The sequence below is a fragment of the Nelumbo nucifera genome, chromosome 1, assembly GCF_055504915.1.
Source record: "Nelumbo nucifera cultivar China Antique chromosome 1, China Antique-T2T, whole genome shotgun sequence".
In the NCBI taxonomy this organism is placed as follows: domain Eukaryota; kingdom Viridiplantae; phylum Streptophyta; class Magnoliopsida; order Proteales; family Nelumbonaceae; genus Nelumbo; species Nelumbo nucifera.
The window spans coordinates 68,604,904-68,622,529 of NC_142649.1; the positions used below are offsets into that span (position 1 = coordinate 68,604,904).

The 17,626-nt window shown below is 37.3% G+C and overlaps 2 protein-coding genes across 5 annotated transcripts in view; one reads left to right on the forward strand and one right to left on the reverse strand.

The window, feature by feature from the left end:
* The window catches only part of LOC104594092 (P-loop containing nucleoside triphosphate hydrolases superfamily protein), a 38,964-nt gene extending 36,981 nt beyond the window's left edge, over nt 1-1,983 (forward strand). For 3 of the 4 annotated variants that reach the window (XM_010254230.3, XM_088902330.1, XM_088902331.1), the window contains 5 exons: nt 131-213; nt 314-436; nt 1,164-1,224; nt 1,301-1,507; nt 1,616-1,983. In XM_010254230.3, the coding sequence (XP_010252532.1) occupies nt 131-213; nt 314-436; nt 1,164-1,224; nt 1,301-1,468 (435 nt within the window). In that variant the 3' untranslated portion in view covers nt 1,469-1,507; nt 1,616-1,983. The remainder of the gene's footprint in view (nt 1-130; nt 214-313; nt 437-1,163; nt 1,225-1,300; nt 1,508-1,615) is intronic. The other variant, XM_010254231.3, reaches the window with a different exon arrangement.
* A 2,376-nt stretch (nt 1,984-4,359) lies between these two features.
* LOC104594091 (uncharacterized protein At4g22160) lies at nt 4,360-7,317 on the reverse strand. Its single transcript, XM_010254229.3, has 2 exons — nt 6,781-7,317; nt 4,360-4,749 (listed from the first exon to the last, which is right to left on the reverse strand). The coding sequence occupies exons 1-2, from the start codon at nt 7,227-7,229 to the stop codon at nt 4,704-4,706; spliced, it is 495 nt and encodes a 164-aa protein (XP_010252531.1). The 5' UTR covers nt 7,230-7,317; the 3' UTR covers nt 4,360-4,703.
* Between the last annotated feature and the right edge of the window lie 10,309 nt (nt 7,318-17,626).

Genomic DNA, 17,626 nt, shown 5'->3' on the forward strand with positions numbered 1-17,626 from the left:
CAAGAATTTTATAATACCTTTATAAAGTGACATTAGATCCAGTTAACACATTTAGGCAGTATTTATATGAATCTGGCACAGAGATATTTCTATGGTGTCCTTGATGCATTGTTTATTTTTGTGGGGGAAGATCGATGGATTTGAGCAGGAGAGGAGAGTGGTGGTAATTGCTGCAACGAATAGAAAGCAAGACCTTGATCCTGCTCTGATAAGGTAAATTGGTAACTTTGCATTTTCTTTCTTCGTTCTTTATTTTGTTTGTACCTAAACTAATATTGTGTAACTAATTATGTCTCTTAATATGATTTCTCAGTCGGTTTGATTCCATGATTACTTTCGGCCTACCTGATCAACATAACCGTGAGGCAATAGCAGCACAGTATGCAAAACACCTTAAAAAGTCTGAGTTGATTGAATTTGCTTCAGTTACAGAAGAGTAAGCTTTTGGAATACCCTTTACCTATATTCTGAATAGAAGCATCTAGGAATTGTGGGCTTGCAAAGCCTTTTCCTGACCATGTGACCTCCCCTTGAGGAAAAAATAAATATCTCTACAAATACATTCAAGGGGCCATTGCTTGGTTGAGCAGCGACTCTCAGCCTGACAATAGTGATAATGCCGGTTTATATTTGAAAATCACCACTTTGTGCTAGGAAATGACAAATTGGGTCCTCCCCTCCAAAGACCCCAGGTAGGCAGGACCAACCTTGGGCAATGGCCCCTTTTTCTACAAATAAATTCTCCCACCAAGTAGTGGGCCTAGGGTGGTGTGGCTTTTAAACTCAACTGATAACCTGCCTGAACTGAATTCGTCCTACTTGCAGTGGGAGACCATGAATCAGTACTTCACATTTGTTTGTTGATCCTTGTAAATTAAAAAGTATCTGGTGATTAATCTAGGAATCAGATGGGTTATGATAGGTCAATTTTTTTACTTCCTCTAAGGTCCTTGGTGTTGACAAGGTTTCCTTTGCATCCAATCCCATATGTCTGAAAATGCTAGTAATTTTTTCTGTTACCTTGATTGTAAAATGGATAATGTATCTTTGGTGAGAATAGAATCTTTATATCATGGGCCCTTGTTAAATGCACTCATATTGCTGACAAAAAGAAAAAAAAAAAAACACAATCTCTGATGGCAATCAATGCCTCCCACTTTTAGAATGTCAGGAAGAGACATCAGGGATATTTGCCAACAAGCAGAGAGACATTGGGCTTCAAAGGTATAAATTTTGTTCATCACTTTTACTTTGTTTCTTTCTTCTGTGGCTTGATCAATAAACCGTGCTTGATTTATAGATAATTCGAGGCCAAGTACCAAGTGATGCACAGCAAGGGCGTCTTCCACCGGTCCAGGAATACATTGAGAGTGCATTGAACCGCCGGAAGGCTTTACTTAGTATTGCAGATAAGAAAAGCCAAACCCCCAACCCTCGCTCAAAAAAGAGTCCCTTAGAATTTCTTTGACAGAGGTGGTACATAAACAAATTATACGAGGTTAAAAAGGTAAGATCACCCAACATGTTTTTTAAAAAAAATTGTTATTTTCAGTTCCTATTCCTACTACATTATTGAGGAAAAAAATTGTCCAGTCTCTTATTTTATTCTTATTAGATTTGCCAGCAACTGGAGGTCTACAACAAAGGTTGAAAACTTGGAATACAAGCTTCATTCAACTGAAGGTAGGATGGACCCTGGATCTAGGTTTTCTGGGGGCCATCAGTTTTGGATACTCTTTAGAGGTTTGTTTGCATTGACTAAAAAAATAAAACATTGTAGATATATTGACGTATTCATTTGAAGTAACCAGTAGATTATTCGATCAAGAAAATCGTATATGACTCATCTGAATCTGAGAAAATCGTATTGGATGTCGAATTTGGCTGTAGAGATTATACAGATTATACAGGCCTAACCTGTATAAATCCTCTCGTTCAAGATCATATTATGATCAATCTATCTGATAATTTTTTTGATTATGCAAATGGTCGATCTCCTTTATTTTAAGATCACCTGTTATCATTTATTTATTTTTTTTCGGTTGGTCTATTGTTTCATTTCCAGATTTCAGTGATTGTTTCCTTGTAAAATGGGCAGAAAACATCTTTAAGGTGGTAAAAGATGAGAATGAAATATTTTCAGATTAAAAAATTTCGAATCCCCACCCCTTGAAACAAACGAAGCTTCATAAATTTCTTCTATATTGTTTATTATGCGATGTTGCAGAAGTCACTTGGCTTATCCATTGTGCGGATAAGTGTCCGTTCATCGAATACCTTGTTGAAAGTACAGGCCGGTGCTGGGAAAGTGGGGATTCGATAAATTGACGTGAGTCAAGGCATCTTAAGTTTATACTATTAACTCCTAAGCGGTGACAAGGAATAAGAGTTCGACTTTCAGAGTCCAGAGCAAGGCTCAAAATATTGATATATATATATATCGGGCTATATCAGTTGATACGTATTGTATTGGAGGCTTTTTGATACTTGGATAGTGTTCAGGGTCTTGACCAGTTCAGAGGGTGAATGAACCTTAAACCGGCCTGGCCTCTCTGAACCAGATTTGAAAAAAAACAAAGAAATAAAAAAAGCTATCAATACTTTCTGGTACGTCATTACCAGCGTATTGATTTTGCATGTATCGTATAAGAATGCTTAATTCATATCCACAAAAATCTTAAGAGTTCTAATTTCCTCTCCTATCCTTGAGACTGAAAGTGAATGAATAATCTGTAATCTCTTAGGGTACCAGCTCGTCTGCTGGTAAAGTCTCCATCTGGTTGTAGAGGAGGCATGGGATCTGAGTCCCGCCTTCACCTGGGCTGGGGGGTCTAGGGGTTTGGAGGAGGGCTAGTGGGTTACCCCTCGTGTAGCCCATTATCAAAAATTAATAAAATAAAATTCTTAAGACCGCCAAATTGGAGTTCAGATCTGCTCAGCTGTGCTCCTCATGCCAATCTCACATGCACATCCCATGATGTATCAAAAACATCTCTCATACTTTTGTGTTATTATTCATTGGAAATGTTCCTAATGTACAATGGGATGTGCCTGTGAGGTTGGTGTGAGATGACGAGCAGATCTCAATTTGTCAAATTACAAGTATCCCATGGAGCCATGAAAGATCTTTGCAGTTATACCTCCTGGAAACACCATGTTATTTTTATGTGCTACGATGACATATAATCCACCACTGATTGAAGGCCTCGTTAGCAATTTAGCATCAAGCCTGGAACTTTCTTCTGATTATGAGACGTGCAACAGTGCCAAAACTTTTTATCTGGGATTCAAGAGCGTCAGCAGCCCCTAAGAACCTTAATAGGAGTTTTGTTCATCAGGATTCACAGGGTGACATGGTGCAGGCTAAAGGCACTTTGAGGTAGAAGGGGTGAAGCTGAATTGGTACCAGCGAGTAATGGATTGATTTCCCTTGGGCAGAAAATTCATCGTGAATAGATTGATATCCTGCTTCTCATGCAGTAGGATATGGCTTTTGACATCATTAAAAAATACCATGCCTGACTACCGAAAAAAAATACTACCATATCTAACCAGCCATATAATAAGGAATTAAATTTAATGGTCTCTTGCTTCGTTAAACTAAGTACCACCACTTTTTTAATAAAAATTAACGAGTTTTGCATTTGAAATGTGATATTCGTAATTTTAGCATGCAACCAGCTCAATATAATCGGTTTTATATGAAATGAATATCGATATTATAACTGATGTAAGCGCAGATGGCCGTCCAATCACGGGACTTCCACGTGTTGGGCAGCGCACGCCAGAGCTGAACCAATCAGCGAGCGCACACTGCCCAGCTCGACGGAATCAAGGAACCAATGGCGTGGGGGTATGTGGCAGGCCTAGGATGGCCACGCACCCCACGTATGGACTCAATCCCCGCCGTCTGAGCTCACTTACCTCCAAGCGATTGCAAATATAAATATCCCCCTTTCAGGTAAAGGATCAATACTCAAGTTCTCTTACTGTTGGAATCACTTGCCCTCTTGTGACCTCGTCTGGATGCTTACACCTCAAACCTCATCCATCTCACCTCTCAACTAACTTGACCGTCCGAAAAGGCCCGAGGCCTCTGACGTTGTTCTTCTTGCAGAATCAAACCCATAATCCTTGCCTACCTCGGATACTAAACACCTCAGACCTTGGGCATCTCGGTCATCCTCGGACTTAGGGAGTGAATTTACAATGTTGTCTTCGGCCAACCGAGCATCAACAATAACAAATAACAAATTCATCAATATCTAGCGGAGGAATTTGTATACTTTAATTTCATTTTTCTAAGAACATCTATAATTAATGATTGTAGTAAACAACAACAAAAAAAAGAAAAGAAAAGAAAAGAAAACTGTCATTTTATGATATTAAAGCAAGTCAATCAAATCTGCTGTAACTTTTAGGCCTACATGAGTAAATTCTCACGTTTACCACAGACAGGATACTAATCACGAAGTTGCACAATTTCGAACTTCAGATAATGTTTTTGTACTTTGATGCCTTGTTTCTTGGTCGATGCTAAGGCAAAAGTTACAGAGTGTCTAATAACACAAACACAAAAGTAACCAATTATTGATACAGATGCATACCTTGCATATGCAACAATTCAAGGTTCCCTTGAGTCATGCATCCATTCATGAAAATTGTGCATGATTTGACTTGTAAAATTGTCAATTTCATGAACTTCAATAGTTCAAATTGCATAATAACCCTAGCAGCCAAATATCACGCCTGCATCAAGAATATCCAAGGGTCATTTGTGAATTTCAAAAAGGATGGACCGACCGCAGACTGGAACTAAGAGAAAAAGTTGAATAAGCAGCACAGAACTTGTGTTCATGGAAGCTACATCTTGGCAGGCTGGTACGTTTATAGACAATCCAAACTAAAATTCATAACATGCATGAGTCATCACAGTAAGGCAAAACAACAAACTTAACCACAAAAGATGATGATGATAATAAACATTTTCATAATGAAAAGAAAAAATAATCACATTATAACTTATATGGAAGTACAACTATGGGCCAAATCAGTAACATGCATAGTCTATAATGACGTTCAATAAGTGCGTTTGTTTGGCCAGGATATCAGGTTATCCATAAGCTGAAGTCGTTTTTCCCTCCTAAACTGCTTTACTTTTTTTAAGTAGTATCCTTAATCAGCTAATAACCGAATTTAGGAATAATTCATATGAGTAGTTAAGTACAACAAACCATGTTAAAAAACTTAAAACGTAACTGATAAAATATCATGTTAAAATGCATAGATACAACCTATATGGGTAAACCCAAGATCATTTGGGTTGTTCTGCCTAGATCTATTTTTAAGAAATTGTTTATAAATTTGAAAATATACATACTCAGTGTTTTGCCCCCAAATAAGATTGAAGTAAATGTGCATTTCAAGTTTTTTTTTTTTTTTTATTGTTAATTTGCATTCCAATTTTACAAAGTGTAATCCTAGTTGTTTGGGTTTGGTTACCCCTGTTTTACCCTTCCACAATATCGAGGACCATATCTTCTGTTTATTTGTGAACTCTTGTCTTTTCTGAACTTCGTCCTTGTTGGTTATTGGTACAGTATTATGCTAAAAGTGCACAAGCAAACTATCTTAGTTTAGTTTTCTTATTGCCAAGTACCACCCCAAGATTCCCATAGATACACCAATTTGCATTGCTTAAGAGGTTCTTCTGACTATGTAAGACGAAAATTTGATGTCTGAAAATATTGCCCTTGTTAAATACCCTCTGATTTATGAGATTAGTATGTCTTCTGGTTTAACAATGACACATGTGATTTTTCATTTCCGAATAAAACATGAGGTTTCCAACTTCAGCTTTATATTAGCAAAGACAATATTATTATTAATCAAGGAGTAATTTCGTGATAGCAAAACACAAGACTTTCAATTGGTTTTCAAGCTAAACAAAAATAAAACAAGGCCAAGAAAATAGAAAGGCTCTGGCTTCAGGAAGCCAGGAAATCCAGATTAAAAACATATGCATACAAGAACCCAAAGCAAGCCTACTTCCTCTATATACGCGGACTTACTCAAAGAAAACGCTCTTCTATGAAGATATCGGCTACTTAATTGGAAATTAATGAGACAATTGATACCATGTAACCTAATTCAACTGCTAGATTTAATATTATGCAGTGAGGCAACTTAAAAATTCAATTTCAATAAAGCTAAGCTAGGTAAGCCAGGTCACACTGCACATCTGCATTCATTATCTTCATTAAGTAGTCACTAGAACGACCAACCCATAAAGAGAGACTTGAACTAGCTCTTAAACTAGTCCAAAACCACAAAAAAGGGTCTGGTCCAAATATTCTTGCACCATAAAGAAGATGATTATCAAGTTTTGACAATTCGAACTTATGGTAATGTTACAGTCATGACAATCGACTCTATTATTGCATGCTCAGAGATTAATCAAATTATTCCTAGGCATTACTTGTGGTTCAATAATTTATACATTACGTGTAATCTAGAGTTAGGGAAAAAGCACAACGTAAATACCAAAAAGAAATCTTTGGAAAAATTTGTAATGGTTCATGCTGGCCATGAACTTCTATCCTCTTGAAAGGAGTATAGACGGAGTGAGGTCCTGTGACATTGGAAAACTCCGAGTCGTGGCAAGGCTATATATTTATACTGGTTTCAGAAAGTTTAGAATTGGAAAAGAAAAAATCGACCAAGTCATCGTTTAATTTAAAAATAAAGAACACAATGACAAGGAGGCGATTGGAGTTCTACCTGTCTTCATCTTCGACTCGCTTTCGCTTCCGCTTCCGATTCTTTTGCGAAAGAAACGAGGCGACCTGCAATTGTGTCTCCAGCAACATCTGAGTCATCTCGGCTTCCGATTCAATTAAGCGCCTCTCTGCTTCAACCCGCCAAGCCTCCCTTGCCTTGATCATCTCCATCTCCGCAAGCTCCATCCTCAGCATAGATCCAGTGAACACATGAACGCTCGCAGCCAAGTCGGCCCACCATTTCGACTCGCCGATAGAATCACTACTCTCCGAGTCCGAAATCGCTCGAATAATTGGGTCTTCCTCCTCATGGACATCGACGGTACGGGGGGTGTCGGGAGGATGTGATCCCGATAAGAAGCCGGCGTCAAAGGCGTGCTTCAAGCGGTTATCGTGCGGTTGCGTTTCTCGTTCTTCGACAGCGTCGGTTCGATTGTTCAATTCGGCCATCTCGGATTTGGAAAACTGCGATCACTTTACTCTTTCTTAACTACCGATACGATACTCATGCCGGGAAGAGCACAGCGCACCAACGCTGATTCGCGGGTAAGCCCAAAAATGAAATTTCCGTCTCTACCCTTTCCGAATGTTGAGCTGGTACTGCTCCGGTCTGTGTAGCAATGCAACTCGGTCCGGTTTACGTCGGCATAGGTCAAATCGCAAACCAAGTTACCAAACTAACTCGAAACTCGCAAGTGTTGAGTGTTTCGAAAATTGTTTTGAAAATCGGACCGGACCAGATGGTCCAACCGTTTGGCCTGGGAACTGGTTCCGTTTTGGCCTTGAACCATTATTTTGCAAAAAACGTTGAAATGGTAAAAAAACCACTGACCCGAACAGTTTAACCATTAAACAGTTCAACCCGATCAGGTTTTCGGTTTGCTTTCAAACTAATTCTAATTTTTATTTATTTTAAAATAAAAAAAAAAAATTGAAAAAAAAACCTTTTATATCATTTACTTGTTCAATTATTTCCAATACTTAAAATTAATTAGGGTTTTTAGTTTTCCATTTTGATTTTGAGTTTTTTAAGTTGTAAACAACAAAAAAATTGCAAATCTAAGGAGGCGTTTGATTGCACTTTTTAGAGGTTTGAATCTGAAAATGTTGCTTTCCAAATCCTCACACTCGTTTGGTTTCTCCTCTTAAACATGATCTGAATTTTGTTTCCAGATCTGAAAACTTTAGAGATTAGGCTGGCTCTTAATGCGCTCAGACGCGTTTCAGAGCCGGTGCATAGTCAAAGTTACCCCTCCAATATTTTGGAAATGACGTGCGTTACCCCTATCTTCTCGCGCACTCAGACTCTTTTGGTCTCTCTCTCTCTCTCTCTCTCTCTCTATCTATCTATCTATCTATCTATCTATCTATCTATCTATCTATCTATCTATCTATCTATCTCTATCTCCTTGTCTTCTCGCTTCCCACCATTGTTGTTGCAAAGTGGTTCTCTCTCTCTTTCTCTCACTCACCCTCTCCTTGTCTTCTCGCTTCCCACCATCGCCACTGCAAGGTGGTTCTCTCTCTCTCCCCTTGTCTCTCATCACCGCCGTTGCAACTTGCAGTGGCAGTTCTCTCTCTCTCTCTCTCTCCTAAAAAATGAATTAAACAAAACTAAATAATTAAATATTAATAACAATTAATTAATTATCAATTATTTGTATTTTATTAAATTTTAATCATATTAATATTTTTGTTATCAGTGATTAATTATTTTTATTATGTTATTTATAATTATTAATTATTTTTAGTAATTATTATCAATTATTTATTTTATTATTTTTATTCATGTTATTTCAATATTATTAATAATTAAATAATTAAATAATTATTTATTGATTATTTTAATTTTTATTAATTTTTATTTTTTTAATATATTTATTATTAGTTATTAATTATTTTTATTAATTTTTTTGTATGAATTTGATAAATTATTTTATATGAAATAGTGCTAACTGCATTCAAAATTACAAAATAGCCTATTTCAAGGGTAAAATAGTAAAACAAAGCAATTTCAAATGTTGCACAATTGATCCAACACAAACAACATTATATGTTCAGATCCTTTAAAAAGTGGAAAAGCATCTATGCCTCTTTTCAAATTTCAGACACTTTTAATATCTTTTAACTTTTCAGATTTATCAAACGCCACCTAAGACACTGATCAATCATCGATGCAAGAGATGAGAGATTAGACACTAATCTGGGATCTAAGAGAAATTTAGAGAGATGAAAGAGATCTAAGAGGGTAAACCGTGTTACAGTGGTAGTAATGATGAATATGATGACAAATACCATTAGCTTCTTCTTCTTCTTCTTCTTCTTCTTCTTCTTCTTCTTCTTCTTCTTCTTCTTCTTCTTCTTCTTCTCCTTAGGAAAACAGTGCAATAACTACTAATAGTGAACACGGCACACCACCGACACTTCCTCTCCTCCTCCTCCTCCTCCTTTCTCAACTTTAACCAGCTGCCCTTCTGAAAGTCTCACACTCCCCCTCTAATAATAGTGTATATATAATCTACTTTAACCTATATCCTAATTTGACAGTCAGAATACAAATCTTTTGTACTATTTTAAATCTTACTAGTTTGACTCGCTCAAACCGGAAGTTGAACTGCTGACCCAAAAACCAAAGGCCAAAGTGGTTCTGTTTTTGGGTCAGTTTTTAAAACCTTGGTTTTGAGGTAATTTAGTGATTTTTGGCATGGTGCTGATTCATTATGTCTTATTTTTCACTTCGTAGAATCATTCTTCTCGAACCAGTTTCTCATCCCATTTCGAATAATAAACAATAAAATGATCCGTTTAAATACCATTCTCATCCTAAGAATCCAAAAAAACATCAAAAGTGATTCTTTGGAATGATGCTAAATGGGGCCTTCTTTACCAATTTTTTTAAAAATTGGTGATTTTTCAAAAATTGATGAATTTAGTTGTTTGATATCATTTGTTCCATGTAAGTCGATTTTTGACAGATCTGCTTCAAGTCCATTTGGCACTTATTCTTAAGGGCTGATTATTTTTTGCATTGGAGTTATTATACAATGCCACATCGGATGCCATGTCATCTTTAAAAATATTGGAATCAATTGGAAAAAAATGAGAATCACTAAAAAAACGGTGATCCCTAAAAAAATAGACAATTTTAAGAATCAATTTTTGGTGATTTCTTGAAAATCACCAAATTGGCCAATCAAACAGAAATTTCAGCACCGATTCCTTTAGCTTTGACGTGGCCCCAAGAATAAACCATTCTACCAAAATTTCAACAAAGAAATGTAATAACAATAACACCTAAAATAATAAGAAGATCATAGAATAGAGATATAATTATGATTGAAAATTCTTTTATAGTAAGGGGAACCAAAAACTAATTGGATATAGATTTTAGAAAAACTAAAGAATGGAAGTGAAACCATTTTGTTGGATTTTGCTTTGCACACTAGAGCAATTACCATCCAAGCCCCTATTTTTGGTTGTCGGTTTGCTACTGTCAAGCCCCTTTTCTTTGGGCTATGTTTGATTAGAAGGAAAATGTAGGAAAATCTTTAGTTTTCCTCTCTTTCTCTTTCTTTCCTTACCTTTTCCTTCAAACCAAACATAGCCTTGGTCTTTGGGTTGCCAGTTAACTAATCACTATTGTGAAACTCCTCTTTTTTAGCCTTTTGCTTATCAAAAGCTAGAATTAATACAAATGAATCAAACCCCTTTCCTTTCAACACATTTTGATCATTGGGTTGAAGTGGGTAGGTTCCAAGTTGTCGATGCACATCAATGGTCATCCTCGTCCAGCTGCCATGAATATATATCATTCTTCACTTCTTTTTACTTGTTATTTGAAGGAAATGAGTATTGAAGTTAAACATAAACAAACAAAATCAGTGATCACTAGAGGCATAGAAGAAAGTGGTTTGCAACCATCATTCAATAGGAAAGTGATGTGGAGGAGTAGAACCAAATAGGAGAAAATGAAAAAAAAAAAAACAGAAAGGGGAATGAGTTAAAAATCACTTACCACCGTTGTTGATGCTCGCAATGTTTATCGAAGAAGAGGCAACATAGAGAGAGCTCAAGAAGAACATTCGAGCTTTAAGGTTTCGAAATATCTCATAAAGTGGGATTGCTTGTCATTTTGAAATTAATTGGGGTATTTTAGAAATTTAATACATGTTTTAAATGTGTTTGATCACATTAAGTGCCCACGATATGTCGTACAAAATCAGCTGCTTGTATTTATAATTTTAAACAGTGTTTTTGAACCGCTGTTGACTCAGACTGTCAGACCGTTTGGCGTAGGAATCGTCTAGGCAATCGGTTCCGTTTTTGTATAAACCCGGAATCTGATAAAAAACCGTTGAAAAAGTCAACAAAATGTTGATCCGGGCGGTTGAACTGTCGACCCGTTCAATGGTTTTTGATTGTTTTTTTTATTTTTTAATTATTATTATTATTTATTTTTTAAATTTTCCTGTCAGAACGAACCATCCGTTCGAACCATTGACCGAAAAACCGGTGACCAAAATAGTTCCATTTCCGAATCAGTTTTTAAAATATTGATTTTAAATGATGAAATAAGACGCATACACAAATATTTTAGCGATCTGCATCTAAAAAGTATTATTAAACGCCATCTTAATCTTGAAGAAAGGCATCTAATCCATTATGAATGGTACATAACATAACACTCAAGCAAATTCTAGCATTTCTTCCATTATGAACCACACTGTTGGGGTTCTTTTTTTTTATGTCACTTGATGCAATTTGGGAGAACAGTGCTAGCGCTGCAAATGGATCATATTAGAATCGGTACAGGGTATATCTTATCCAATCTAATTCGATAAGAAATCTGATTGATTCGAATCTAATAAGAATCTGCCAGATTTTTAAGAGTCTGATTTGAATTTGAATATCATATTGGATATCTAATTTGAACCCAATTCAATTAGAATTGTAATAAAAAACTTGATAATATAATAATAATATAATTTATATAAATAATAGATCAAATTGGGTTGTGGTGCATAAAATCGGTGTATATCTGAATTCGATCCATTAACTAATTCTCTGTTTGGTATCATTCCGTGAGAAAGATTCTCACATTCCTGGCATTCTTGTGGAATAGAAATACATTTGGTGCCATATTTACGTTGGGAACATGTTTTTCTAGAGTGGGAATGCTGTACGGGAAATGTGTTTTTTCGACTGATGAATATGGATACTCCACAAGCACAAGAACAATACATTTGGCAGTTATCCACGTAAAAGCAAGGGTAACTTAGTAATTATGAGTAAAATAAATAAAAAGAAAGTCCTAATCAAACTCAACTAGCTTTTCTTCGTTCTTTTTCCCACCGTAGAAGAGAGCTTGCTACCACTGCATAGAGCTTTCAACCGACAACTTTTTTCTTATAATTGTTTCTTCATAGGGTTTCCTACCACCGCACATGTAAGTCTTTCTGGCAATTCTTCAATTTCTTTGTATTCATTATTTGATCATATATAAAAGTCCAATGTTTCTTCTGTATTTCTTTTTGTTATTCTTTTTTAATTTATTTTGTGTGTCTCTGTGACATACACTTGCACAAACGCAGAAACCATTTGCCATGCAAATACTATTTATGCAATTGTCTCTCATTTCTTCCCCCCAAAAAATCGATTAATCAATCTTGAAACAGAGGTTCAATGCCCGCATTACTGCTTATATGGTCTTCCTAAAAGCAATTTCTTGGATTTTTGAACAATGGCTGTGATTGCTAAAACACAGAGCAGTGCTGTTAAGCCCTATCAAATGACGTGGATTGTGCTGAGTGGCTTTCTGGCTATATTAATAGGATTTTGAGTCTAATTTGCATCTCCAATGGTGGTTGTAATTCACTGATCCATATATCCCCCATTTTGCTTTCCTGCTCGAGGCCCCAACTATCTTTTATCTATCTCTGAATTAAAAATTTGATTGTAGTGATCTTCTGATCATCTTTGGTAATGGAAGTTGTGGGCTTTGATAACCAACCATCTTCAAGTGATTATGAGATATAATTTCAGAGCTCCTTGATGTTTATGGGATGGTTTGAGATAACCATCCCAGGCATGACAGTTTGACCGGTTAAATATTTGGTAAAACCATCTTCCATGCTGGTATGACAAATGTACAAGTACAGAATGAAATCATCTTCCATGTATCCATCTTAGTATGACAAACGTGGCATTCATGGATGAGCATGGAGCTACCAATTTAAAACCTTTCATGATAGGAAGATGGAAATCATCACATTTAGCCACACCTTCACTGTATCATTAACTCCAAGCTAAATAGAATGAGAAAGATAGAATTCCAACATTTTGTAAAAAGTGACATTTGAAAATATACATTTTTTATTTTTTTGCCGATAAAAAATTAAAATAAAACATTGCTTTGGACAATTCAAAATGAAACTACGGAAAGCTAGTACAAAATAAAATTTTGCTTTAAACAATTCAAACTAAAACTTTGCTTTCAACAAGACATAAGAGAGCTTTCATAATAAAGATGTCTGAAGTACAAAATAAGTTTGCTACTTACAAATTAATTCTGATTTCCAAAATGCTAAGAAAGCTAGTTTCAAGGCAAAAACCCAATGTGATTTATCTACTTTGGACCATTAACTCCACAGAAAACCATATAATTTTAAAATAGACAAATATAGATGCATTTATGCATTTTTTAAGTACAACTGCCAGATGCATTAAACAAGGATTGATTCTTAGCCATTATGGCTTATCAATGTTACTGCTTCAACATGCCATTGTTGTGTGGTCATTTTTTTTTTATTAATTTTAGGTTTGTAAACTTGTAACAATGATCTCTGTGTATGGATTTGAATATTTAATCTTAAGAATCAATAGTGTTATCCATACGTTGTTTCTATTTTTTGTAGAACAAAACTCTATTCCTAAGGAACATATTGCCAAATGCCTTAGTTATTCCTTAGGAACCAAAAACAGAATACTTGTTTCGGAATAGGAATTTCCCTGAGAATAGGAATAAGTAGGAACAATGCCAAACAAGACCTAAATGGATAGAGTTTTCCAGTCCGATCTGATTTATTAGGATCAAAGGAGGTATTTGAATCCGTCTCTTACTAAATCGAATTCAGATTTGAATCGAATTTGATCCAACTTATTTGCAACCCTAGCCAATGCAAACTAACCTGGTTGATTGGAAGAATGTCCGAGCAAGTTTCTATAGGAGCTTGAAGTTGGATTAGATGGATTGATGGACGAGTAGAACTATTCATGGGCCTGGTAAGCTCTGAGGCAAGTAGGGTCTATAGAGACAAAGCTGGATCCAACCCATGAACAGGTCTATAGGCAAGTAGGGTAAGGTCTGAGGGAGAGGATAGAGTGCAGAGATCAATCTATCTTCAATGTTGGTGGTTAAAGGGTATAAATAGCCATTTTTTAATAGTCTTACATCCAGGTGGGACCCTCAGATTGTGTAATTGTCTATCATCTCTGTAACTTAGCTTGCTCTTTTTTACATATATTTTTTTTTTATTTTCAATTTCATTATACTATTTTATTTCAATTTAATTGTAATTTTTTTCAATTTCTTTTCTATTTTTTAATTTATTTTAACTTTTTTCATTTTTTTAAAATTAAAAAAAAGCATGCCTCTCATGGCCTGGCCCATAGCCTAGGGCCACTTGTTGGGAAATGGGGTCACTGTAACTTTAGAGGATAAGCTTTGAGGCGTGTCTGAATACACTGTCTTTAGAACGTTATTTTTCCCCACTCAGTTTCACTGAGTTTGCTGTTGGGTTACAAGCAAATCCGTTCTCAAGATACAACAAAGCCTTGGGCGAGAATCTGCAATCAGCAAAGTTGAAGAATCTCCGAAGAAACCTTCTATGAGACTATAGCAGACCGGACTAAGAGAGAGAGAGAGAGAGAGAAAGTGGATTTCGAAAATGTGTGTTTTTGAAGTCTAATTCCTGCTATTTAAATAGTTTATGAAGAGGTATGAAGAAAATGTAGGTGCTGGTTCAGAGAAGGCACCTTGAACAGTCATAATTTCAAACAATGTGACTATTTAAAAGGTAGTTAACAGTTAATGACTGTTAACTTTGAATTGTGCCTCTTGATCACACACGATCGAATCGTGACCGTTGATCTCATCAACGGTGATCAACGGTCAACATCGCACTAAAGCCAAAGCCGCCATTCGCGAGCCACGCGGGTGCGCGAAGTGCGAGCAAAGTGCGCCTCTAAAGTGCCTCATTGCACCGCACACACGCGTGAGCGCATGTTGCGTGGTATCAAACCTCCATACTCTCCTCTACTATTTCTAAGGAGTGTAAATCAGCTCCTATTAAAATACTGAAAACAAAGCTTATAATTTTCCAATGTGGGACAAGTTCAAAACTGGGTTTTGTAAGAGAAAAGCTAATATTCCAATCAAGTGTGTAGGTGCAATTTCTCATGTAATTGACCAATCAAACCCATTGGATTTAATCTCTTATGAGATTAAAATCCAAAACCACTTGGGCTCATGCCGTAGGCCATGTCTGGCCTGACCTCTTAAGGGTTTAGGGCTAGGCAAGCATGACCCACCCAAGCCCGTGTGCTGACACAACACGACCCTTTAAAGCATGGGCAGCCCACAAAATCGTGTCGTGTCCCTTTACACCTCTAGTAAATGCATGTGTATTCAAATAATCCATCTCTCGCAATGTTAAATCTTCATTATGAAGTGTCAGTGTGGTCATTTTGTTCAATTGCCCTTGTCATTCATGTGGTAAGTACTGACTTGTGCCAACTAGACTTGATCTTAGGCTCATGCCTTGATGTTCTATCATTCTTGATCCTGAACCTGTTGTTTTCCTACTTAATGATCCAGTATAGTTTTGTCAATTTTAAGCCTTGTGGAACACATGGCATGATTTGGTGGGTTATTAAAAAGAAACCTGTTGAAGTTGAAATTGGCCACAAAGATGGAAAGTTGCTGGAATAGGGCGCCACCTTAGCTCGGAGTGTCACCTCAGCTCGACACCTCGGTTGCTAAGGGAGACCTGCAATAAGAAGATATGTCAGAGGCCCTAGGGTGATACCCCAGGGGCGTGGAATCAAATGGTTAAGTTAATAACGCCAAGGGAAGAGAAGGTGTGATGGAGAACTTAGTGAGATGATGTGAGAGCTTGGTGAGAGAGTTGGAGAGCTCGGTGAGAGAGCTGAAGAGCTCCATGAGAGATTTGGAGAGCTAGAGAACTCCATGAGAGAGATGGAGAGCTCCATGAGAGAGTTGGAGAGCTTGGTGAGAGATCTTGAGAGCTCCGTAAGAGAGTTGGAGAACTCTATGAGAGAGCTGAAGAGCTCAATAAGATGTGGTGAGACATGTGCCGAGGTATCCAGTGTGTCTTGTGCATATTAGCATGATGCAGTGCTATGCTATGTGTGTGTGTGTGTGTGTTCAAAATAATGAAGGGGCTCACCTATTTATAGGAGAAGGGCTTCATCCAAGAACCAACACATCTCTCGTACATGGTTGGAGCTCGGTCCACTTGTCATACCTTTGTTGACATGTTGTGTACACATTGTGTGTTGTGTGTGTATGCATGTATTCAAATGAATGAGGGGGCTCATCTATTTATATGAGAGGGGCTTCATCCAAGAACCAATACGTCTCTCACACATGGTTAGAGATTGGTCAACTTATCGCACCCTTGTTGACACATTGTGTGCATGTTGTATGCAGTGGTAGGCGTTGGGATTGCATGGAATGTATCGGCATTGATGCTATGATCTGCTTGGCCACGTGTTGTTTGTCCACATTATGAGCTGGTACTAGGTCACCTTGGCCAAGTTAGGTCAGCTCGTCCAGGTTAGGTCAGCCTACCCTAGGTGAGCCTAGTCAATTAATAACTTTGCCCCTAGAATGCTGCCACTTAGTGGTTTTTGATTGGTGATCGGTTTTTGTCATATTAGATACCCCCCCCCCTTCTAAGGATGAGATAGCGTCTAGATCAGTTCATCCGAAGGAAGTACCAGTTTGGTTACTTGTGTCTTCAGACCGATAAGTTAGCTTTGAGATGTGTTTGGTTGAGTTAGCACAGTTTAGCCATTGCCCCATGTCAATTTTACCGTATCTTTGGCTTGGCAAGGGAGTTGCTAGTTGAGGTGATAAAATGGGCTTTTGGCTCAAAATCCCATAGACAATGCCATTTTGTTGATGTCACCAAGTTGTTAGAGTAGGGTGTCACCTTGGCTCGGAACCTCAACTACTAAGGGAGACATGCAATCAGAAGAGGCGTTAGAGGCCTTGAGGTAATATCATAGGGGTGTGGACTCCAACTATTAAGTTAATAATGCTAAGGGAAGAGAAGGTGAACCGTGGAGGCTTAGTGAGATGAGGTGAGAGCTTGGTGAGATAACTGGGGAGATCAGTGAGATATGGTGAGATGTGTGCCGAGGTGTCCAACATGTTTTGTGCATAGTAGCATAATGCAATGTTATGCTGTGTTTGCAAATGAATGAGGGGTCTCACCTATTGTAGGAGAGGGGTTTCATCCAAGAACTGACATGTTTCTCACACGTGGTCGGAACTCTCTCCACTTGTCACGTCCTTGTTGACACGTTGTGTACATGTTGTATGCATGTGGTAAGTAGACCTGTTCATGGGCCGGTCCGGGCCGGGCTCGGGCCGGGCTTTTACTGTGTATTAACAAATTTTTTTAAGGCCCGAGCCCGAGCCCGGCCCTCATAAAAAGCCCGAAGCCCGGAGCCTGGGCCCGGGCCCGAAATTTAGCCTATATTATTATTATTATTAATGTTGAAGCAGCTGAATAAAGAGAGAGATAGATTGAAATTATAAA

What these genes read in the sequence shown, in the direction of transcription:
- LOC104594091 (XM_010254229.3), bottom strand. Translation starts at nt 7,229, where the DNA reads ATGGCCGAATTGAACAATCGAACCGACGCTGTCGAAGAACGAGAAACG. An exon ending in CGAGTCGAAGATGAAGACAG is followed by an intron (nt 4,750 to 6,780) that starts GTAGAACTCCAA and finishes TTCTTGATGCAG; the next exon opens with GCGTGATATTTGGCTGCTAG.